This window comes from Puma concolor, chromosome C2 (assembly GCF_028749965.1).
Source record: "Puma concolor isolate L17-30 chromosome C2, mPumCon1.1.hap2, whole genome shotgun sequence".
Classification (NCBI taxonomy): Eukaryota; Metazoa; Chordata; class Mammalia; order Carnivora; family Felidae; genus Puma; species Puma concolor.
In genome coordinates, this window is record NC_141675.1 from 47,944,223 (window position 1) to 47,969,023 (window position 24,801).

Consider the following 24,801-nt stretch of genomic DNA (forward strand, 5'->3'; position numbering starts at 1 on the left):
GACTCAGAGAGACTGAAACATTAGTATACATTTTTCTAAGGCTCTAGGAAGCATTACATCTCACCAAAGATTAAAATAATCTTTTACTACAAGTGGAGTCTGGAAAAGGAATAAAATGTAATTCATATATTCATCAATACTTATTGAGGGACTCCTATATAGGCACTGTATCGGGTGCCTATATAGACACAGGTGGCTCCAAAGTTAAGCCTGATATGGACTCTGCCCTCAAGGAATTCACATGGTGCTGGGTGACAAGACACAAACATGTAAACAATTATGGTACAAGATAGATAATGATTCATGCTGTGAGGTCAAGACATCTAAGATTTCATAGGAGGAAGTGACCAGCCTTAAAAATGTGTGCATCAGCAATATCCTTACTTCATTTTGAATCCTAAAACCCTAGTGCAAATCTTTCTGTGGAGATCATCTGAATGTAATAAAAATCACTATTGAAGAATCTCTAATAGAAATTATTTGAATTATGGCAACTTTCTGGTACTGGAGGGGCGGCCAAGATTCAATAATACCCGTCCACAAGGCTACCTAAAGTCCTGAGGATGTGGTTTTCCAGATTCTTCTAGATGGGGCTGTCAGGCTACCCAGGGCAGGGTAGTAATTGCCATGTATTTATGGGACACTGCAGCTTTAAAAGCATGTTTCCATCCATTATCTGTTAATTATTATCCCTGATGACAGTCTGGCACCATGTAAAGGGCAGCCAGGACACCAGGGTTCTAATTCTGCTCAGTTCTCTCTGATGCAAAACGAGAGGTCTGGTCATTTGTTTGTCTCCAAGGTTCCATGTGTAGCTAGGCGGGTAGGGCATATTTTATCATCATTTTATAGACAGGGAAACTTAAGCCAGTAGAGCTCAAGGGATCTGCCCAAGGTCCCAGGTAATAATTGATAACCAATTCTTGAGATTAGACCTCAGACCTGTAGACAAAGTATTTTCTACTATATCATGCTCTACTATATCATATCTGTGGGCAAGAGGACAAAGAGAGGCCCACATAGCATTTAATCTATGTATTTAAGTTATAAATCAAGATAATGAACTGTTAACAAAATGTAATCTCTGCTCTCACCCTGACAAACACTTCTTTACAGGGACCTGGATGGCCAGGTGTGACTCATGAATTCCTGAACTCTTCCAAGGAAGAGGCTGGAAAGTGACAGGGAAGGAAAGCTGACTCCACTGAGCCCCCTTCCTGCACCCGGTAGGGGCCCAAAGTGCCTGGGAGTGCACACCTCAGCCCCAGGTCCAAGCACTGTCCACACCCAAACAAAGAGCCATTCCTGGACACAAGACAGAGTTCAAAGGCCCAAACAAATCCTGGAGGAGGGTTTGGTACTATTTGGCCAAGGGATTCCAGAATTCTGACTCCCTGGAGCATGGTCTAGAAGAGGGTGCAAGCTCCTTGACCCCGTGGGAGGGGGCATTACCAGAGAACCACAGGGCTGTGGGCAGAGGTACCTCTTGCTTGGGTCTACAAGACAGTCTGATCACACTACCTTAAGATTGAACCTAAGAAAGTGTAAACTCCGAGATCTTTCTTGTGAGAAGGTCGTATGGCCTAGTAGTTACAAGCCAAGTTCTGCAGCTGCACACCTGGGTTGGGATCCTAGCTTGGCCACTCACGAGCTGTGACATTGCAGTCAAGTTACTGAACATCCTAGGACCTCGGTGTCCTTACCTTTACAATAGACATAATAACAATTATTATGTAGAGTATACGAGACCTGTAAAACCTCTGGCAGACGTTAAATGTTGGGTACATGTTGCGGGGGGGGGGGGAGGGCGGTTCTCTTCAGCTGCATTAGGTGAATGTGCCTCTGAGAGTTTTTTTCTGGAGAATTACATAAGCATACTTACATCCAGGCTCTCCGATTATCAAGGTTAAACCGTGCTCTCCACTGAACAGTGGGGGCCAGGGGCAGAGCGGGCACCACCCACCCCACCCAACGCTTCGGCTGCCGCCCACGTCCTGCCGGATCCGGAGGCAGGGGACTTCAGGCAGCAGACGCTGCACGTTGTGAGCTACAGCCAAGGAGCTCGGGTAACGTTAACTCGAAAACGTGGCCGTGAGTCACTGCGAGACTAAGGAACTGAAACCAACCCTTAGCACACAGCCTGCTTCGTCCGTCTGATGCGCAGGGTTACACCAGTGGGAAGTGGCACCGGGTTTAAAAAAAAAAAAAAAAAAGCAGGGCCCGGAGCAGGGGTTGACGCAGCTCAGCCCCCTCCTACCCGCTTCACTTTGGCGCTCACGCAAACTTCGCTGAGTCTTCTGACAGGTCTTGACATCTCTCCTCCGCGAGCAAAGAGGGAGACTCAGAGCAAGTCGAGACATCTCCCGCGCACCTCCCGTGAGTGCGAGCCCAGCCAGATTTGCAGACCGCCCGCCCAAAACGAAGATGTTTTATAAGGGCAAGCCCGGGCATTGCCCCACCCCTCCCGGTGACACCAACTCAAAGAAGCCCATTTCCACACCTAGTCCCCCCACTTCCCTCCCTGCAAAACACTTGCAAACTTTGCCTTTGCTTGTGGACCAAGAACTGTGACCAGACCTTTCTCCTCCCTCAAGGGACGATCGTGACTGGACATCGAGAAGTCAGACTCTCTCGAAAACACCAACAAAGAACTATATTTAGCTCTGAGCTCTCCGCCTAAATTCCTCTTATTTTTTCACTCAGAGCTTCAAAACGACTAGGTTGGGGAAGTGGGAGGAAGAGGGCGGAGGAGCAGCAGAGAAAGAACAGCTGTGCCTCCGCCTCTCAACTCAATCTCTATAAATAACCAATCACCAGCCTAGACTACTTTTTAGCCAATGAAGCAACCCAAACTGGTAAAACCTTGGCGGCAGCCAATGGAGGAACAGCTAGGGGTGTGAGATTTGCGCCCCGGAACCAATGGGTCCCGAGTCTCGGAGAGGTAATTTGAGCTGGAGTGTGGGTGTGTGGTGCAAAAGCTTCCTATTTCTAAGCCCGAAAACCTGTTCTGCCCACTGAGCATGCCCTGACTAGCTTCGGGCGCCGCCACTTTTGGGATCGGCTTTCGGTCCGACCTCCGGGTTTCCGCCCCAGCCGAGTGGGAACGTGGGTGGGACCCGCCAAGTCCCAGCCCGCTAGGGCTCCGGTCGCGAGAGGCGTATCCTTTCCCTGTTGGGACAGCATTTCCAGCCTAGAGTTCCCGTCTTCTTTGTCCGGGAGATGAAGCGCAAAGAGGAGTGGCCAGAGGAAGGCCGAGTAGTGCTTCAGAGGCGAAGGGTTTAGGACAAGCTGTGCCTTGGGTGGAGGAAAATGCTCCGCCCTTCACTCTCCTACCCAAATGCCCTTTGGCTTTCCGGCCCTGAGACGCACAGCCTCTGGGGCCTCGGAGAGCGCAGTCCATGAGCTTTTGATAACGGGAGTGGGCAAGAGCACAGCGCACCCCATTCCCGAGGCGGCCCACCGCGCCCACACGCCTCTCGCGCTGCCCTTAAGCACGCACCTATCCTCCCACACTTTCGTCTTCTCACCTGAGCCTTCCCAGCACCTCACCCCGCAACACCTACACACTCCCACACATCTCTCAGCCAGCTCCTGGACCGGAGCCTCGCGGTCCGCTCCGGCAGACTCAAATCGCTAGCCCCACCCACAACTCCGCCCCCGCCGGGCCCGCAGGAAAACCCGGAGAGGCGGATCCGGCTGTCGCGGCCGCCGGCGCACTGGGCATGCTCGCCGGGGCGGGGAGGGCCGGGCTGCGCGCGGCGAGTAGGAAGCCCTCGCCCCGCGGAGGCTGCGGGAGAGAGCGCGATGGGCCGCGGCGGTGGGCGCACGCTCTACGGGGACTCATGCCACGCGCGTCCCGGTCCGGCGCGCAATTAGCAGCCACCTCCGCAGCCCGCCGCCACCGCCTCTTGGCCCTCCCGGGCGGCCGCGGCGAGGAACTGCAACCATCGCCTCGCACGGGCTGCCGGCATTGTCCTCCCGGTCCGCCGCCAAGGCTGCCGCTGCCGCCGCGGGCTGCTGCGGGGCCCCGGACCCGCGCCCCAGGGACGCGCCGCCGCCTTCGCCGGCCGGCTCCTGGCCCCCCGTTTGGTGAATTCTGAGCCTGGCGCTTCCAAGCCACGCTCTCGTAGCTTTTTCCTGCAGAGCCGAGGAAGAGGAGAAGTCCAGCAGCCGAGCCCAGGCTTTCCCCCGCGCGCAGCCCCGACGGGGCCGCGGCAGGCGCGGCGAGAGCGCCGACGGAGCCATGAGAGAGTACAAAGTGGTGGTGCTGGGCTCGGGCGGCGTGGGCAAGTCGGCGCTCACCGTGCAGTTCGTGACGGGCTCCTTCATCGAGAAGTACGACCCCACCATCGAGGACTTCTACCGCAAGGAGATTGAGGTGGACTCGTCGCCGTCGGTGCTGGAGATCCTGGACACGGCGGGCACGGAGCAGTTCGCGTCCATGCGGGACCTGTACATCAAGAACGGCCAGGGCTTCATCCTCGTCTACAGCCTCGTCAACCAGCAGAGCTTCCAGGACATCAAGCCCATGCGGGACCAGATCATCCGCGTGAAGCGGTACGAGCGTGTGCCCATGATCCTAGTGGGCAACAAGGTGGACCTGGAGGGCGAGCGAGAGGTCTCGTACGGCGAGGGCAAGGCCCTGGCCGAGGAGTGGAGCTGCCCCTTCATGGAGACGTCGGCCAAAAACAAAGCCTCTGTGGACGAGCTGTTCGCCGAGATCGTGCGGCAGATGAACTACGCGGCGCAGCCCAACGGCGACGAGGGCTGCTGCTCGGCCTGCGTGATCCTCTGAGGCGCCCGCGGCTGCCGCGCGCCGGCCGCGCTCTGCGCACAAAAGCCAAACGCACCCGACTCTAAATGTGATTCCTCTTCTTGCTTTGAGATTGGAGACGACTTTGCATTGGCCGGGGTGTCCCGGGAGCCCGGCTGGCCTCTACGGCCGGCGTCCCCTGCCTCCGCCCTGTGTCCGAAGGGGTGTCCTGTCCTCACCATCCGAGACCCGGTGGAAATGTGGCTCTTGGCAGCATGTACGTTTCTCATTGATTTTGGTTGACGCATATTTCCCCCGTTTAAATAGCCGTTAGGGCTCTGTATTATTGGCAGCTTGACACCGGCAAGCGAAAGTTTCAGCCTGGAAAAAAATGGGGTGGGGAGGAAGAGGACGGGGAGAAGGTGGAAAGGGAGGGGGGATTTTTTTTTTTTTTTTTCTTCCAACAGCCCTTTTCTAGTTCCAAGTTTTAAATACATGGAAGGAAGTCCGGGAGAACCAAATGAAGGAGCAGGAGGAAGGGAAGAAACTTTTGTTTTTTTTCCTTGTTTTCCAGGAGTAGCTGGAAATTAAGATCGGGTTCCTTTTCTGCCAGCTTGGAAGGGCAACCCTGTGACTGATTGTGATTCTAAGGATGTCTATGCAAAGTTGGATTCTTGTTACAGTGTATCCAATCTGAAGTATGCACATCTGAACTGGGACTGTAAACACTGATGCCAATACAGTGTGGGGTGCCAGAAAGTGTCTGCTGATATTTGTGGAAAAAAAATCTATTTTGTTTACCTACTGTATCAAAGGGGAGTCTGGGGGAGAACGGTAGTATTTTTTTTTTTTAATCAGCTGTGAAAAAAAATGTTACAGATCTGCACATTTTTTGTGTGTACTATTGTGTGTGTGTGTGTGTGTGTGTGTGTGTGTGTGTGTGTGTGTGTGTGTTAAGTTTAGCCTTTTGTTCTTTTTGGTTGGCAGTGACAGGTTTTGATGACTAGCTCTTTAAAATACAGTACAAAGACTTCAAAAATGTGATTCAGGGCCCCCAGCACCCCTGTGTCTGCAGAGTGCCTTCAAAACTCAGCTGTTCCAGCCGGTGCCAACCTGTGAACTCCCCACCATGTCCCAGAATCTGCTATTCCCCAAACCACTTCCCAGTTTCCTTTCTGTAATCTTCCTGAAGGAGCCAGGACAATAGGGCCTGTTGTTTGGTGAATTTTAGTATTTCCAGCCTTTAAAATGTAATTTCCATGTCTTGCAATGTTTTTTTTCTTTCCTTTTTTTTTTTTTTGTTTTAATTTTGCTTCATTTTGTTCAAATGTTCAGGTATTTAGCTCCCCTTTTATATTATTTTTTTAAAAAATTTTTTGGTTATCTGTTCTAGAGTGTTCCTCCAGAAGCAAAGAGCAAAATTTACTGTTGTGATGTACCAAGAGAATTCCAAGTAATTGTAATTTTTAATTCCAGACACGGCGTTTAATCATTGTCTCTTCGTTTTAAGACTTTTAATACAAATGTCATTTCTAAAGAAACAAACCCAAAACTATTGTTTGTGTTTCTGTGTTTCACATTCAGTGATTTAATAGAGGATGGTGGCCGAGGTGGATAGGGGCAGGTGCATGATGTCCCCCCCCCCACCCCCACCCCATGGAAGTATCTCAGTGACAAGTTGGGTGACATTATTCCCAACTCCTTAAATATGGGAAAAATCATAAAGGTCTAGGAAGCCCTGGGGGTATGGCCATTACCATTTACTATAATATAAGCAGGATATTGCATCTGTTCTGCTGACATGGTGCAGTTTACCTCACTATAGTAGGGAAGGGGAGAAACCGGCTGCTAATACTGCCTTAGATTTGGTGAAGTCACCATCCACCTGACCAGGCAGGGTAGCGCCTTTAACTTTTCTTTCTTCTCCTTTTCTTCTTTAGCGCTTTTAACTTTTCTTTCCTTTTTCTCCTTTTCTTCTCTTCTTCTTTAATGTTTTGTTTGATTACATCACATACCAAGTCAAAAACACGTTTGAGGAAGAGGACTTCCCATTCTGAAGTCGCACCCAGTAGTGTTTTCTGCAGTACATCTGTATGGGTTGTAGACGGTATCTCAACACTTAAGGTTTTGATTTGAAAATAGATCATTAGATTAAAAAAGAAGAGAAAGAAAAACTAAGACAAACCCCTTACTCATTAAACTGCAATTTGTGTACCATTTTGACCTGGTGACATTTTCTAACAGTAGGAGGCAGTGTGAGTTTCTGACTCAAGTTTTGTTTTAATTAAAGGCCGCTTTACTAATATAACTTCTAAAGAATAAAAGATATAGAACTATATATCAAGAGCACATTATACATCTTTGCTGTGTGAAGTGTAGCTGAAGTCTTCTGAAGGGTCTTTTGACAGATTTATACTGTTGGGGAAGCCACAGGCATTTATAAAGCTGTACTAACATCTTGCCTTAAAATGTGCCCTTGACCAGGTGACCTCTCACTCACTCTTCCAGAGTGGAAGAGGAATAGAGAGTTTGCCTGTGATGGTCCTGTGGCCATTTTTTTTTTTTTTTTCATTCTTATGATCTCCCATAAGTTTAGAATCAGACTCAGTTGGAAGGCAGTATATATACTGTAAATAGAAAAGGGAAGCAACTCAAATTTATGTATTGCAAATATTAAGTCTTGCATTTGAGTAAATTTAGTTCTTCGATAGGTCTAAAGTGTTGAGATTTCTGAAGACATATACCAAACACTATGTGAAGGAATTTTTTAAAGGCATTTGGTGACTTTCCTTTTGTTTTGTTTTGTTTTGTTTTTTAGAAGCCTTTTGACATAAAGTGCTGCCAACTATCTAACTAACTTAAGACATGTATATAGTCCTGAAAGGGAATATTTGAACATGGAAGTTGGGGAATGAATTAGCTTGCTGGGTGCATTAATCATCTTCACACAGGATTTAGTCACTTGCATGACTAAATTCTTTATAAGTCTAAGATGCCAGGGCAGAAGATTTTAATATGCTTTACTGAGTACTGTAAAATAAATGCTTTTTGGGTTCTCAATGAAAGCAATTTTGTGTGTGCCTGGAGCAGAAAAGTAGTAGTTCTGAGTTTTGTAGCTTCTTCCATTATTTTCTTGACAAAATCAGGAGACATTGGGGGCATTGTTTTAAAGAATATGTCGGTTTATTTGGCTACCAAGAACCCCTTGTAGTAGTATGGTGTGAAAAGATAAGAGCATTTGTTTCCATGGAAAAGTTGGGCAGCCTTGAGAGTGTTCAAGGAAATGAGGGAGCTTGCTGTGAGGCCATCACCTGCCCAAGAGAAACTGGGTGAGAAAGGAACCTTTATCTTGGAGAGCAAAAGTTAACTTTTTAAACTTGACCCCTGCTGCTTTTTAACAGCTTTTCCTTTTGGTCCCTGTCATCCAAGCTTTATGTCATTTCAAAGTATTATTTTTGTCCTTCCTTGGTAATAGTCTTAGAAAAGTTGAAGGTATCATCAGAAGTCTAACATTGTCATGTTTGGGAGTTACGGTTCCTAAGTAAAACAATTTTCCATGTTGTTAACTGTAGAAATAGACTTAATTGAATCAATGTTTTAGGATCAGATCACTTTGGGGTTAGAATTCTTTAAATCTGTGAGACTGTGCACTTTTAACCTTTCTGTAGGAGGGGACCCTAAAATGCTTCCTTTTTTTTGCCTTTTCTGGTAGTTTCAAAAGTGTTTTCACCAACATATTAGTGTGCCTTTTGAGTTATAGTTCAGTATTCCTCCCAGTAGGATGGGAAAGTGAGAGAACACTGCTTGTAGCAGCTGGTCTTGAGAAATAGTTGCAAAATTCCTGGACCTCCACTATCACAAAGTGTGTATTCATTTTTACAATAGCTGGAATGAACCATGTACTTATAAACAAAGACTTAATTTAGAGATCACCACTGTCAGTTAATTGGGAAAAACTTGCTAATACAAATGTCCTTGTGAAAATGTAGCAAATTTTTAAATACTACTAGTAGAATGTGGTATTTTTTATTACACTATTTTACTCAGACTGCTAGGAATAATTGAGTGCATTTGATTGAACATGGTACTAGTTCCAGAAAACATATTTAATAACAATGGATTATGATGGTTTGAGAAGGCTTCAGGACTATCCATCCAGTCCAGAGGTTTTTAAACTTGACTGCATATCAGAATCACCCGGAGGTTAAAACAGGTATTGTTGGATCTTTCTTCTAGTTTCTTATTTAGTATGTTTCAATATAATCTCATAATTTTCATTTCTAACAAGTTTCTAGGTGATGCTAATATTGCTGTTCCAGGGACCACACTTTGAAAACCAATAAACTAGCCCAAATTCCAAATGAGTGCTACATCAAGAGCCATGTAGACATTTAGGGACAGAGACCCAGGTCATACATTTTAGAGTGCTGCCTACCATAAAGTCACAGAATAATCTTGACTGAAACTTATAGCTGAAGAGGGCATAGACCATTTACAGTCAGACTGTTAAACTGTGGAGTGTGGAATGGTATAACCACAATGCAGATAGAGTGTGTGACCATTTTCATGTTATTACGTAAACAGTTTGGCTGTGGTTTTCAGTGCTAACCTCAGAAGTTGCCTAAAACAAGAAGGTTATAAGAATAGGGGCATGGCCTCAGTAATCAGAATCAACTTTTCTTCCCCTCGAAAATAACTGAAAAGAATGTCTATTTGTTGTCTCTTTGTTTCAAGATTAAAAACCAAGGCTTTTAACTTTCCACATATCCTAGCAAGGATTCTAAAAAGAAAAAGTGGAAGAAATACTAGAGAATTTAAGTCTTCGTGTCGTGGTGAGCACATGTATGTGTCTGTATGCTTGTACGTAAATACGTGCACTCAGTTTCTTAGATGGACTTTCCAGGAATCTGTTGGTTCATTGTCCTAGAGTTGCAGTTATTCATTCTGGGACAGCATATACCATAAACTGCCGTGCATCTTGTTTTCTTATGCATCCTAATCTTTTGGAACCGTGACCTGTTAATCTGGTTTGTAAATTGGAGGGGGGAGTTATTTGTAGACTTCCTTTGGTTTTAAACAGACACCTTTGAGGAAATATTTTCTCAGAATAGGAGAATAGAAAGTATGTGCTTTTTCGTCCCACTGACTAAACTCACATTTTTGAAGTAAATCATCTGACAAAATTATATGTGGCTATGTTTATCAGGGGTTTGAATATGTTTAGTTGGTTTATTTGTGGCAATGGCGCAAATGTGACAAAAACATTGCTTTTTTTAACAGAAAAGAGAAAGATTAGTGATGCCTTCAGAATACTGGTGACCAAAAAAGGCCTGAGATTATTTCTTGATTGTTAAAAATATCTTTGCAGTGGAAGTTTGTAAACATAGCTGCAACTGATTTATTCATTATTCAACAAGTATTTATTGAGCACATACCATTAGCTGTGGTGTAAGGACTAATGCTTAAATAGGAGGGAGCCAGGCAAAAGAGCAACATAGTCCTTTTATCACGGCCAGCTGTGAAAATAGCATATATTAAACAATAGGAGTATATGCAGAAGTTCAGCTCCACATGCCATCAATTATAATATAATACTGTGAGTCTGTCTGGCAGGCAAGAAAATAGGCAAATTTGTTGAGAATTGGAACTTTCCTTTAAAGGATATATGGATATTGCAAATAAAAATGAATCCCATGAGGTTTGAGTAACTAATAGTTGTTTTGTTGCATGTGGAACTCTGTAATTTTGTGCATCGTTTCCAACTTCCGTTTTGAGGTTAGCTAAATTTGAACATTTAGAAATAGATCAGTTTGCTTCCATATTTTCATGTCAAAGGGAAGAAAGAAAAATGGAACAAAAGACATGAGATTCGTTGTTACTGTTTGTCAAAAAAAATTAAATGAGCACACAAAAACAGAAAATACAATTGAAATTATTTTCTTTACAGAAAGAAGAAATTGTTGGCACACAGTCTTTTGGTGTTCTTCATGAGAAGAAGATTCAGGGTAGGGTATCTCTTTTGTAGGAGATAATCTAAAAATGTGTGCCAAAGAATTAAGCTGATGCTTTAAGTTTGCTAAGCGTATAGTGATTTTCTACAAAAGCTCTTGTTCTCACGTCTTTGGTACTTATTGGAAGAAGGTAATCAACTCTGAGAAGGAAGTGTTGGGCAACAAGCTGTAAGAGGTGACAATAATAGCAATTATTGTAAAATCATATAAATTGAAGCGAGTTGTAACTATTAACCTCCTGCAGTTTGCAAGATGATTTCTAGTGACTGTTTTATGTAGACTATCTCCTGAATTAACAAGATACTTTTTCAAATGTGGAAATTTAGAGAATTACAGAGAGCAGAATAGTTCATCTGAAGGTACTTCACTGCGTATTTTTTTAATCTGATTATAGGACCACTTACGAGATGCAAATTTATTACTTATAGTTTTATAGCTAAAGCAAAGGTCTTAATATTTTACATCTGGCCATTTGTAAAAAGTTTCAAAATTTGGTTTTAGTCATGAACTCAGAATATTTTAATGTTCCTTAATATTATACATTTTAATATAATATTTTTAAACATTCTCTTCAAAGACTAACCTTATATTGAATTATATCTCATTCAAGAAAAGAGCCTCCAAGGAAATCTGTACTAGCATAATTCTATATGGACATACATGTCAACAAAATATGTTTTAAAATATATTTTAGACAGTTTTTCATTCTACATCCATTGTAAGCGGGTAAGGGAACTGCAGAAGTATATTTCTAAGTTTGATTTCAACATCATCTATCCTCTAGTAGAAAAAGGCTTGAGTTTGGAGTTCTTCACTCTGAATTTGGCTATCTTAGCTTTACTTCATCATAGTTACTTGCTGTTTTTCTTTGTGTATGCCATTCCATTCATCCACATGTGATTCGTGCAAATGGTTTTCTCTGTCACAAATGTAATCTGTATCAATTGGTATAAAAAATCTAAGAACTGATTACCTAATGACTATATAAATGTGTTTTCTGTGTAATAGTGTAAAGAGAGAAGTCTTGCACACTATGTAGTCCAGACTGAAACAGATCCAACGAGTTAGAAAAAACTGCCCACTAAACAGACATTACCTTCAGGTTTGGGTATAGAGCCTGTGTTTCGTTTTAAAAACTAATGAAGGAAGTTTTTTTAAAAAATGCACTCAGTCATGGGAATGTTCATTTTAAGGTACTTGGGACTGCCTAAAAATATTTCCAGACTATCTCTTCTTCGTCACTGTTGGGCAGAGGTCAAAAGATGAGAACCCAAATGCATTCTCTTATTTAAAGGGAATCTTTTACCTTGAAAGGCAGGGACAACAATAAACAAAAACCTAACCCAAAGAACAAGACTTTTTCCTACATTTTTGTATAAACCAGCACTTATTTTATTATTGAGGAAGCATAAATAGTGGGAAGGGTGATAAAATATTTTCCTCAGTCATTTTGGTAGCCTTCAGCAAGTGGTTTGGTACCCTTGACGTTAAGGCAGGAGAGTGTGATGGAGCTGAGAGGGGAATCAACCGCAGGGCAGGCTGATATGGAAGTGTTCCACATCACACCTGCACTCCTGCCTGCCTCCAGTACAGAGCATTTCCTCCTGTTCAAATTTGTGATTCATTGTGACTCAGGATTTACTGAGGCTTAGTTCTGCTACTAGCCAAGGGTGAAGAAGTCTATGGGATGGAGTGGTAATGCTACTGTAATAAATTTGACTCTAACTCAGGGTTTCTCAACCTCAGGACTATTAACGCTTTGGGCTCGATAACTCTTTCTGTGGAGGGCTGCTGTCCTGTGCATGTTAGAATGTTTAGCAGCATCCCGGCCTCTACCCACTAGATGCCAGTATAACCCCCGCAACCCAGCTGTGACAATCAAAAATAATCTGCAAACATCGCCAAATCATTCGTTGGGGCCAGGGGCATAAAAGCCCCTGGCTGAGAACCATTGCTCTGGATTTGTCCACGTAAAAATGGAGGAGGCAGGCATAAATCAGAGGAGAGAAAGGTTGGACCTATAGTAAACTTAGAAGACTTTCCTTACTCCAAGAAACTATTGTGAAATCCAAGATTAAAAAAAAGGGGGGGGAATAATCACTTTGATCAGCTCATTAAATCCATATGAAAGAGACAAACACAGTATTCAGGGATTAAGATTTATCGGGCATTTTACTTACCTGGAAGGAAGGTTTGCTCTGGATGGGGTGATAAACTTGGATGGTCAGAGAGCACCTCAGGGCATGCTGACAACTAAGTAGAGGAACCTGGATGTATAGGAGGAATCCTGAAAGGGAGATCAAGGGCAACAGTGTTTTAGTTTTGTTTGGGGTCCCTTAAACCTCCATCGGGAGACATCTGGGAGGTTTTCAGCCTTACTCAGCTTCCTCCACTTCGCCTCACAATCTCTTCCCTGTTTATCCAGGCCCCTATTCAACATCTGGACTCCTCACTTTGGGGGAGAAAGGATGTGTTTTATGCATCCTGTCCCTCTTTATTTTGCCTTACTATTCCTCCCTCCCTCCCTCCCTCCCCCCCCTCCCTTTCCTTCCTTCCTTTTTCTTAGCTACCTTCAGAATAAATGACCGTGTGTCCAGGGTGGACTCCTGCTGGTTAACTGCACACACCTACTTGTGTCCAAACCCCTTAGCCGGGCTGTCAGGAAGGAGACAGCAAAGGCAGTGGTGATTGCTTTGTAATGAAGTGCCTCTGGAATCTGGAGTCTCAAGCCAGCACATATGCTTTGGCTGCCAAACCCTGAAACACAGCGTTAAGTATCCTGTCAGCAAGTTCATTAATGTGGAATTAACTCAGTGACCACGGATATTTGATTAACTCTGAACCAGACATGGTTGTTTTTGTTCTTAAGTTTTAAGTCAAATAGGTATTTTCAAACCTGTGCAATATACCCCTAAAAACTTTAAGCAGCCAGCCAATTAGACACCCTACCTGGTGGGACAACTGTGATTCTCCATTTCATAGCGGGCACACTTGGAAACCTAACATTCCTAGTAAGTAGGAGACATAACAGTTTTGTCACTGAGCGAGAACAATCTCCAAGCCCATCAAAAGGCTCCAAGCAGCCAGAAGGGGCTCTGTAAGAAAGGTAGGCACTAAATGAAATAATTCTGTACAATAAAGTACTGTTTGGTGAGAGTGGATGAGTGATTTGGATGCTTTACAAACTTGCTTCCCAAATTTAGGAATAATCTTGTATTAGAACGAATCGTGTTAACAGAAATCCTTCATTCTCTGTAGTATCTTTGTATTAAGTCGAAAACGGAAACATCAGATTTAATTGGCAATGTGATCACAATTTAGATAGAGAGAACAGATTTGGTTTATCTAAATTTCCTGTTTTTCTTATACTTGGTTTTCCTCTTTTATAATCATCTGTGCTGTTCTGCAACATTTTTTTTTTCTTATCTCCAGCTTCTATTGGCTTTGCGGAGTGTTACGTTTTCTGTCTAATTAAAAAGTTTATAATGATAGAAATATTCAGTTATGAAGCATTATAGCCAGTAGCCAAGAAAATATATGTGTTCATAAATTTAAACACATAAATTAATTGTATAGGATCTTTTTGCAATGTCATTATTTGTGTTTACCTTTTGTAGCTTAGAATGATTTTCCAATGCGATGCTTTCCGTGGAAAGGAAATTCTCCCTTTTCTTTGATTAATTACCATTTGACTACTGTTTGAAAAAAAAAAAAGTAGTAATTATTAAAGTACTATCATGAAGGCTCTCTAGTTTACATTTTGTAGCAAATTACCAACAACTTTTCTTTTTAACCATTTCCTCAAAGAAGTATCATTTATGAATAGAAAAAAAAGCATGAATGGAATTACCCAAAAGTCATACAGTAGTTGTTTGGATTTATCATGGCGGTGGTGATTTTGGCAAAATATTTGCCCTCTGAATTACAAGTAACATAATTGATTTGTACTAGCCTATAGGGAAGCATCAAAAATGCATGCACAGTGGGACTATAGTGCCATTTTGCTGTTAACAATTTTGGATGCTGTATAGAGTAATAGCACACTAGAAATAAATAAACAAAATGTTGGCTTCCTAGAAAGTATTTCTGTTTAGTCATTTTAAAATGCAATTTAAAAACTCTATGATGAAAATTTTTCAGCATGATATCATAGTGCCAAACAGTGATAATTGCTAGTTTTTACATTACAAAAATTTTCCGACCATCCAAATTCTTTTTTTCCCCTTACTTCCCAAGTGTGGCTCATTTTGACTATTAAACACACAGTCTTTCATTTGCCAGAGAATCTGAACAGATTTTGTTGTCTGCAATTAATTCAAAATGTCGTTTAAAGTATTACATACCCGGAACCTCATTTTTACATTTCTACTATCAGCATACAAACTTTGTATAGAGTCTGGCTTCACTAAGCAGTAGGACATTCTATCAAAATAATCAAATAAGGAATATAGTAGAGAAAGTGAGTGAATTTTATGATTATTGTCCATACCAGTGCCACTGAAATTTCATTTCCTTATTCAATTTGTGAAACACGTATTTTCTTGGCTATTCTTTATATGCATTTTAGAACAAAAATAAACTATCTGTAAGCTTGCTATTTTAAAAATTGATCTTTCAGAGTATTTTTCTCTTGGTATTATTCTTTAAAATATAGTTGACCTGATTAGAGCTAAAGCTTTTGCCCAAAATACTAAATCATAGTTCCTATAGCAACCATAATTTACTCTCTTATATAACTCCCTGATTCATGCCATGGTTAATATATGCAATATAACTCTAATTAACTTTCATCTTTCTTTAGATTAAGTGTGTGGTTTCCAGAAATAGAAGGTGGAGGAAGGTGAAGATTGATGCTGTGTTTGTAGAATCTGCAGATTGAGAACAGGAAGATTGCTAAGTAATAGAAGGAGGATTTACTTAGGATTTCAACCATAATATTTTACATTTTGAATCGTGAAAAGAAATTATATTAAAATACACATTTAAATTCATGATGTGTAGTGCGCATGAATGAAGTTTTTTAACTGATATTATAGATCTTGAATGTAGAGTCTCAAAAAATAATTATCAGAAAACATAGTTAGAATACTGTATTATATAAGATGATGAAGTGAAATATATATTTAAGTAGTTATTTTATTTTCGCTACCTGTAAACCATGAAGAATGCATTCATGTAGTCAATTACATATGGAGCACCAAATAAGCACTGTTCCAAGAATAAGATTCCATCTATGCCTTTAATACATGTAATATGTTTATATACTAAATTTCATTGATTTCCTTCACTAGAAGTTAAGTCTATAAAGGCAAAGACTCATTCTTTTATCGCCACTGCCTAGAAGAGATGCTGGCATTCAACACTCAGTATTAGTTGAAGGAAGGAAGGAAGGGAGGGAGGGAGGAAGGGAGGAAGGAAGGGAGGGAGGGAGGGAGGGAGGGAGGGAGGAAGGAGGAAGGAAGGAAGAAAGGAAGAATTAGTCACAAGGGGAAAGGAGGTAAGTTTGACTAGAACGCTAAAAATAGGTTACAATTACCAGAAAAGGTAGAATACTTAAAAATTCTGCATCAACTGTGGACATATATTATAGAATGAAAACGTGTGGCCTGTTCTTTTATTCATTAACCCTGAAAACTTAAAGCTTGGAATAAGAATGCTATTATAGTGTTAATGGGACTCAAATTGTCTGTAAAGTTGTCAGGAGCAAAGTCAAAAGAGTTCCAGACAGAACTTTTGGGAAATTAGTGTATTTTGTTATAAACCTGTGCCCTGCTTTGCATTCGTTTCCAAATGCAGGTATGCCTTGGTTTATGCAGTGGATATGATTATCAACGAACTATATATAAATTTAATCATATTTAAGGTAAAATTAAGAAACTTACTTTTTAGTGGACCCACCTCTGAATCATTTGAAAACAAATAAATTATTCTAGAATACAGATAACCACTAGCTAAAAATTTGAATTTCTTTTTTTTTTTTTTCAACGTTTATTTATTTTTGGGACAGAGAGAGACAGAGCATGAACGGGGGAGGGGCAGAGAGAGAGGGAGACACAGAATCGGAAACAGGCTCCAGTCTCTGAGCCATCAGCCCAGAGCCTGATGCGGGGCTCGAACTCACGGACCGCGAGATCGTGACCTGGCTGAAGTCGGACGCTTAACCGACTGCACCACCCAGGCGCCCTAAAAATTTGAATTTCTATTATCACATACTGGATTTTTCTTATGTTAGACATTTGTTTCTTAAATTACTTTATCTTTTTATTTGAATACCTGGAATTTTATTTTTCAGAATGGCAGACTCTTATTATTAAACTTAGTAGAGTTCACCCCAGTCATGTTTGCCTGGATTTTCTCTAATCATCTCTGTGTCTTCCTAAGGCTAAGAAGTTTGCTGAAACTCAGGTCTATTTGGACTTATTTTTGAATAACCGATACTGAATGGAATTGCTTTCTAAGCAATAGTTTCAAAACTTTTCAAGAGTAATTCATTTGAGAGAGAATCTAGAAATATGCAAACTAATAGAAGCAAATGGAATTTTCATACTATAACATGCTAAAAATAATTTTATTTATTACCCTTTAAGATTTCTAAGATGTTTCTTTGTTTCTTTGTGTGTGTCTGTGAAGCTGGGGAGATCTGAGCCAGGTTGAGGACTTCAAATCTCATTGTTCTACCAGCCATTTGCCCCCCCTGAAATCCCTCGGTAAAATGGTTTGATTCCCCTCCCACCCAAAAATATTTCTCTGTGGGAAGAATATGCCATTTAGAAAAAGAGTAATAAGAAGGATATGCTATGTTGTGTCTACCAAAGACTGTTAGTAGTAAGTGTTCTCAATTAGGGAAATAGGTTACATTTAAATATTGTAAATATTATAAACATACAGGTATATCTACTTTATACTTGTTTTAGGCTTCTTGTTAAATTTTAAAAATACCGTATAACTTAACTGATTTAATTCCTTACTCCCAGCAAATACTATCAGCTTTCTGTTAGCTCCACAAGAGGTCATCCATGTGCCCGGTAGGCTTTGCTCTGTGCCACTGATTCTCAAAGTGAGATCCCCAGACCAGCAGCTTCAGCATTCCCTTCCTAAAAATGCAGGTCCGACCTCAGGCCTACTCCATCACAAACTCTAAGGTTGGGACTCAACAATCTGTGTTTTAGTGCAACCCCCATATGTTTTTATTCCTGGTGAAATTCCAGAACCACTGCTCTATGGGAAGGAAAACCTGCTATGAATGGTGCCTGCTTTATAGAAAAGATAAGACATTAGCATGCATGGGTGGCTCAGTCAGTTAAGTGTTCGATTTCAGTTCAGGTCATGATCTCGCAGTTCATGGGTTCAAGTCCCACGTTGGGCTTGGTGCTGACACTCAGAGCCTGGAGCCTGCTTCAGATTCTGTGTCTCCTTCTCTCTCTGCCCCTCGTCCGCTAGTGCGCTCTCTCTCTCTCTCTCTCTCTCTCTCTCTCAAAAATAAATAAACATTAAAAAATTTTTTTAGAAAAGACATATACACAAGTGAAAGTAATAACAAGGCAGCAATAATAAAAGGATGACTTTTGCCATAAAATAGTCATAGGTGTAATTGGGATTTCCGGGGAAAACAGATTACTTTATTATGGAGAGGATATCCCCAATCATTCATCCACTCATTGAAGCATTCTAGATTCTGGGGCTAAGAAAGACCAAGTCTTCGACCTAACTCATTAAGTCTTTGACTTAATAGGTTATTCTACTTACTAATTCACAGCTAGAAAAACTTTTGAAATCACAGAATCCAACACTCTCCAATTTGAATACATTAGAATCATTTGGCTGGCATATTGCTAAAGCCCACATCCAGACTTTCTAATGTAGTCAGGATAGAAGGCCTTGGAAATAGCATTTCTAACAAATTCCCAGGAGATTCTGTTGCTGTTTGTCCAGGTTCTCAACTTGCAAATAACTGATGGAATCGATCCCTTCAAGTTAAAGATGGTAATACTAATGCCCTGAAGTATCATTTGACCAGCAAAGTTAGCCAATGGCTAAAACGGAAATAAAACCAGGTTATCAAGTCTCAATTCATCATAACCTCCAATGCAGACTGTCTCTACCGACGCCCTGAAAGAGGATGCCTGCATGACCTTGCAGTGATTCTAAGAAAAACTACAGGAGTAGAGAACTGATAATTTGGTGATATTTCATCCAGCTCTTGTTTATACTGTATTTTGACTCCTTATCCAAAATCAGCCATGTTATTTACACCTACAATCCCAATTTTGAACCACCAAGCATTCTACTTTGTGTATAAAGATCTGATGTGTATATAAAATCAACATTTCAGACACAGTATCATTTTTAAAAGGCAATTCTAAAACTTACTAATATTATCTTCCTGATAATAGGAGGTTCCCCAGAACAAAGGTCTTCTATTACAAAAGCACTTTACTCTGTAAGTAGTACCTCTTTAATAGATGACCAATTATGGAGCTAACAAAACTTACCATGTTGGCTAAGAGTAAAGGATTAAAATATGTACTGGGAGACAATTAATGGAGATCACCGGCTGTGAGTTCTTGGACTGCCGATAATTCACTTCTATTTCAGAAGCATGAGTGCTTTATCCATAAATCCACGATTAAGTTCTCTAATTCTGTAAATTAGAGAAAATATATTAATCTCCTTTTGAGTGGTGATAAGGATAGGTCTCCCCCAAATTTAATTAATCTACTGTGCATTCTTGAATGATTACAAGAAAAACTCAGACCCCTCAGCACAAATCATGTAATTGCATTTTAAGTGATAATGTGGAAAAATTGAGCATGGATAAAGATAATCTATTTTGAATTGTAATACGGCTTCCTCTGAAAACTTCAAAATCTATTTTTAATTGTATTCACTTTAAATGAAGTCTTGTAGGAAAACTCTTTTGATTACCTGAAGGTTAGCACTGAGGAAGGACTAGAAATGAGGAAGAGGAAGGGCAGCCAGATGGTAGGGCAGCCTCAGTGGATGAATCCTTGTGGATATTAGAGGGATGATTTGCTTAATCCCATTGTGATTAATGGCCTATCAACAGATGAGAACATGTTTTAGACACTTGTTTCACATATACATACACACACACACTAATTTCCTACTACTGAATCAATGTTACACACAAAGGACAGAGGAAATATCTCTGTCTCCAAGTCTCTTCTTCCCTGTAGTTAATATCTCCTTTCTCCCATTTTGTCAAGTCGGGTATAGAAAATATTCAGACTCCAATGCAGTTAAATCTTAGGTACTTTCACTTGTCACAGTCATCATCCAGTCCCCCAAATTAAAGAACAGCTGTTCTGACTCTCATGGGTAGGACATGATGAGCCTTATTTCCTACTTCCTGTGGAGCTCCGTTTGAACTATTTCTGATTCTCTAGAACTTCGAGTAATCATCCACTCTTTAAAAGAAGACAAAAACTCAGTATTACTTTCTTGAGTAATTTGGATGACCATTTACTGCTTTCATGCTGAGGAGAAACAACTGGTTTCTTTTGTCCCTAAATACTGCATTCTTAGATTTACCTGGAAAAGTTGGTTCAGTGTAGATACCATGTGCTCAGAAATAGCACAAAGTTGTTCTCTCTCTGTGGAATAAAGCTAAATAATTGTGGGATCTCTTTCTTGAAATAAAGTGTTAATGCCTTCAATAAGCCTACTCGGTAGAAAGCTAGCTGTTTTCTAGTGCAGTTGACTCAGTTTCCTGAAATTGGTTTCTTGGGCTCCAAAACAAAACAAAACAAAACAAAGCAGAAAAAGAAAAAAAGAAAAGAAGAGAAAAGAGAAGGTAGAGTGGAGAGAAGAGACAGTTTAAACTAAAGCTGTAACAGGTCTCTAATAGGATTTATTTTCTTCTTCCTACTTCCTCTAAGGGTGGAGGTTTAGGGGAAATTACAGTTTTAAAGTGCCTTTCAAGCTCGATTTCCTAGCACTTAAGTAGATAGAGTAACTTCATCACTGGACAAACTTAATTTCATTATTGATAATCCTAAGAATCAGATGTTTCTAATATCAGTGTACCAAGTTGTTTTACTGTCGTGGCTCAATCTTTACTATGCACATAAATCACTCTTACCACCCTCGGATCTTACAAACAAGCAGGTTCAGAGTGAGTAGGTCTGAGATTCTGTGATTCGGACAAGTTCTATGATGATGCTAATGCTTCTGGCCATGGATCCCACTGAGCATCTCAGAGTATGTACAGAGCAACACACAAGTGACTTTTATAACTAGGCATCTTGTTCTTTTTCCTATCTGTTTTGATTTACATGCACACAATTTCTCAAGATAAAATAATGTCTCTGGAGTTCACAGGTTGCATTGTAGTAAAAAGGATTATGAGAAAAAGCTTGAAAGAGAATTGTATTTCCCAGTAAAAAATTTGGACTTAGGTGATACAATTCTTTTCAATAATGCGAGCAAGATACTAAAAGCCTGGCATCTCTTAAATTAAGAAGTTTGAAAACGTGTCTAATTCCTAATGATTCATTTTGACTATCCTGAATTCTTCAGTTCTCATTGAGAAATAAATGTCAGTACTTAGAAATTTAGTGTCACTCAAAAGCAGGTTCCATTTTATGAATATTAGTGACTGATTTTCAGAGTAAATTGAATTTTAGAATATTATGTTTTAAGCGTCGGGATATCAACCAAATATGCCACAATTCAATGCCAGTTTAATTGTTATAATATTCTTTTTTTTCCCTCTTAATAAAACATCCACTTGAGAGGCACCTGGGTGGCTCAGTCGGCTGAGTGTTCGACTTGGGCTCAGGTCATGATCTCATGGTTCCTGAGTTCAAGCCCCACATTGGGCTCTGTGCTGACAGCTCAGAGCCTGGAGCCTGCTTCAGATTCTGTCTCCCTCTCTCACTGTGCCTCCCCTGCTCACACTCTCTCTCAAAAATAAACATTACATTTTTTTTAATGTTTAAAAAAATTTTTTAAAATCAATTTGAAGAAATATTAGGCGCTCAGGAGATTTGGCACACCAGTGAAGGAATGGCATATTTAGCATCTAATTTATAATAAAATTGTTGGCCAAAACCTTACAGATGAGAGTAAGTCATTTAGGTTATGCTGTTCATATCTACATGGTGATTTACGTAAAGGTAATAAGCATCAATGAAATTTTACAGTTCTTTTAGAATTGCAGATAGAATTTTGAGCATTACTGATATAACACAATTTAAGCCAGTAGAGCTATGGTTATTTTTCATTAATAATTTACATAAACTTTAAGTTTTGAATCTAAATTTAAAATGCTTTGTAATTAAGGAAGTTAAATTTAAAAATAACTAGTTTCCATAATAGTTCAGTCTCGCATGGTAATACATAAGTGATACACTGCTCCTTATATTCTCATTGAAAGATGTTTACATTGTAATAGAAAACTAAAAAAATCTCATTGCTGCATAACATAGGTTTTGCATACAATTGAAAGACACATTTTAAAAGATTTTAATTGTTTTATTTGGGGTCTATTTGAATGTTCATGATTGAATTAAATCTCTCTTAATATAGATATATATTTTCAATGAGTTATGAAAATACTCATTTCTCCCTATATACATGTCTCAGCTTTTTATTGAATGAGAAGTTATTTTGTATGTCATTTAAACTTTGGGTGGCTCCTGTGCTGCCTTTGCTAACATTTAAGTGGTCTTCAATTGGATTTCTGGCTGATTTACAGACATATTTATTTATCAACTGCAACGATCAGTTGCAATGGTTTATTTAGCACCCACTACGTGCCAAATAGTTGACATATATAATCTCCTGTAAGTATCAGAATAATTCTACTTGTAGGTAACATTCTTCTTTTTCAAACCCAGAGAAGTTAAGTAATTTATGAGGCTGTCCAGATAAAAAGACACTTAGTTGGTTTTCTAATATATCTGTTCTCCGTCTTCCAAGATTATGTTCTTACTCTCAGGTGCCTCCCATACTGATGCTCCTGAAATGCCAACTAATTTTAAATATTTACCTACAAAGAATACAAATGTGATTCGTGTCACTACTATTGCGGGAAGAAAAAAGTTATATTACATTCTAATATCAGATCATTGGTATGTTGTGTAGTTTTGATTTTCCCATTCTATTGTTTTATTCTGTTAATTAAAGATACTTATTTTTATTTTTTTTCTCATTATGCAGTCCCCGTAATAATTGTTTTAAAAATTCTAATCCAATGGTGGTAGTTCATTAGAGGCAACATGAATACTGCCTCTGAGTCTCTGCCTTGGATATAGTTACTAGCATTTCTTCATGATTTTATTTTCTAGTTTTTTTTTTTTTTTTTTTTACTGTAAGAGTAAAGAATGTTCATTGTAAAAATAATTCCAACATTAATTTATAAGTAAATAGATTCATTTGAAGTATAATTTCTCAAATGAAACCACTATGTTACAACTAACTTTTTTATAATTGTTTCTGCAGTTTCCTCTTCAATACTTTCTTTTTTTTTTTAAGTTTATTTATTTTGAGAGAGAGAGAGAGAGAGAGAGAGAGAGAGAGATAGCATGAGTGGGAGAGAGGCAGTGAGAGGGAGAGAGAGAGAGAGATTTGCAAGCAGGCTCTGAGCTATCAGCCTGATGTGGGGCTCAAACTCCCCGACCCTGATATCATGACCCTAGCTGAAATCTAGAATACCACACCTAACCAACTGAGCTACTCGGACACCCCTCCTCTTCAATACTTTCTAAGGATAGAGTTTTTATCTTGTTTATTTATATAACCAAGGGTGAGCACAGAGTGGCAAGGAGAAAGAATACAGATTATAGCTGATGAAGCTGCTTATATTTTCCTGTTGATTACTCCATTCTGTTCATCTCCATTTAAAATCTAACTCTAACTTGTTACACAATATACTCCAGTGAACAAGGCCTTTCGTAAAACCCTGCCACCATGTTTGGGTAACAGTTGAAAAATGGTGAATGAGTTAATTTACCTATTAATTAATTTCTAAATAAATGAGTTTCTACTCTAACATAGATTTTTTTGAAGCAAACAAATCACTTGTCCAGAGAGGCATCTCTATAATTTTTTTTTTTTTCCTAAGGAAGTTTTCCACATACTTCTACAACTCTTATTCAAGTAATCGTGGCTTAAAGCATAGCTAGAATATTTACCCAGGAGTTATGTCTGCTTTGCAGAAGTAAAACAATCACCTAGCATCATAGGGCTGTGAAGGAGAAAAAGGGGAATGCAATCTAGTAAACATTGTTCAGCAAATTACTTTGTTTACTGACTATCAAACACATTAATCTGATATGCTTTTATTCTTTATTCCCCCATTAGTTTGTTAGACAATTGGTGTCATCATCCTGATTGAAGGAAAATAATGTTTGTCCTACGTTCACTTAGGCAAGATGCCCCAATTCTGGCTCTTAGTTTAAATTTACTTCACTGCTTAGGGATTTCTTTTGCATTTATTAGTGGGGCTTTTTACTTTTTTTAACTTTTATTTTTTTTTAATTGTTTTAATGTTTATTTGAGAGAGAGAGAGAGAGAAAGAGTGTGAGCAGGGAAGGGACAGAAAGAGAGGGAGACACAGAATCTGAAGCAGGTTCCAGGCTCTTAGCACAGAGCCCGACGCGGGGCTCGAACCCACAAACCGTGAGATCATGACCTGAGCTGAAGTCAGATGCTTAACCGACTGAACCACCCAGGTGCCCCTAGAATTTTCTGACCTATATCAATGGAGTCACTGTTAGTTTCCAATAATTATTTCAATGCAACAGAAGTGTCCAATTGTTAATGCTTCAAGCACAAACCCTTTCTAAAAATGAAATTGAGGGGGTCACCTGGGTGGCTCAGTCGGTTGGGTGTCCAACTTCGACCCAGGTCATGATCTTGCAGTTTGTGCATTCGAGCCCCGCGTGGGGCTCTGTGCTGACAGCTCAGAGCCGGGAGCCTGCTTCGGATTCTGTCCCCCTTTTTCTCTCTCCCCCTTCCCTAGTCATGCTCTGTCTCTCAAAACTAAAAATGAACTTGTGGGTGCCTAACCAT

General features: G+C 40.4%; 1 protein-coding gene across 1 annotated transcript; it reads left to right on the forward strand.

The window, feature by feature from the left end:
* Positions 1 to 3,785: 3,785 nt before the first annotated feature.
* Positions 3,786 to 11,741, forward strand: RAP2B (RAP2B, member of RAS oncogene family). The gene has a single exon (XM_086674557.1). The coding sequence runs from the start codon at positions 4,244 to 4,246 to the stop codon at positions 4,793 to 4,795; it is 552 nt and encodes a 183-aa protein (XP_086530683.1). The 5' UTR covers positions 3,786 to 4,243; the 3' UTR covers positions 4,796 to 11,741.
* Positions 11,742 to 24,801: the final 13,060 nt, after the last annotated feature.

Excerpts from the sequence above, each read along its gene's own strand:
- RAP2B (XM_086674557.1), top strand. The coding sequence starts at position 4,244 with ATGAGAGAGTACAAAGTGGTGGTGCTGGGCTCGGGCGGCGTGGGCAAG.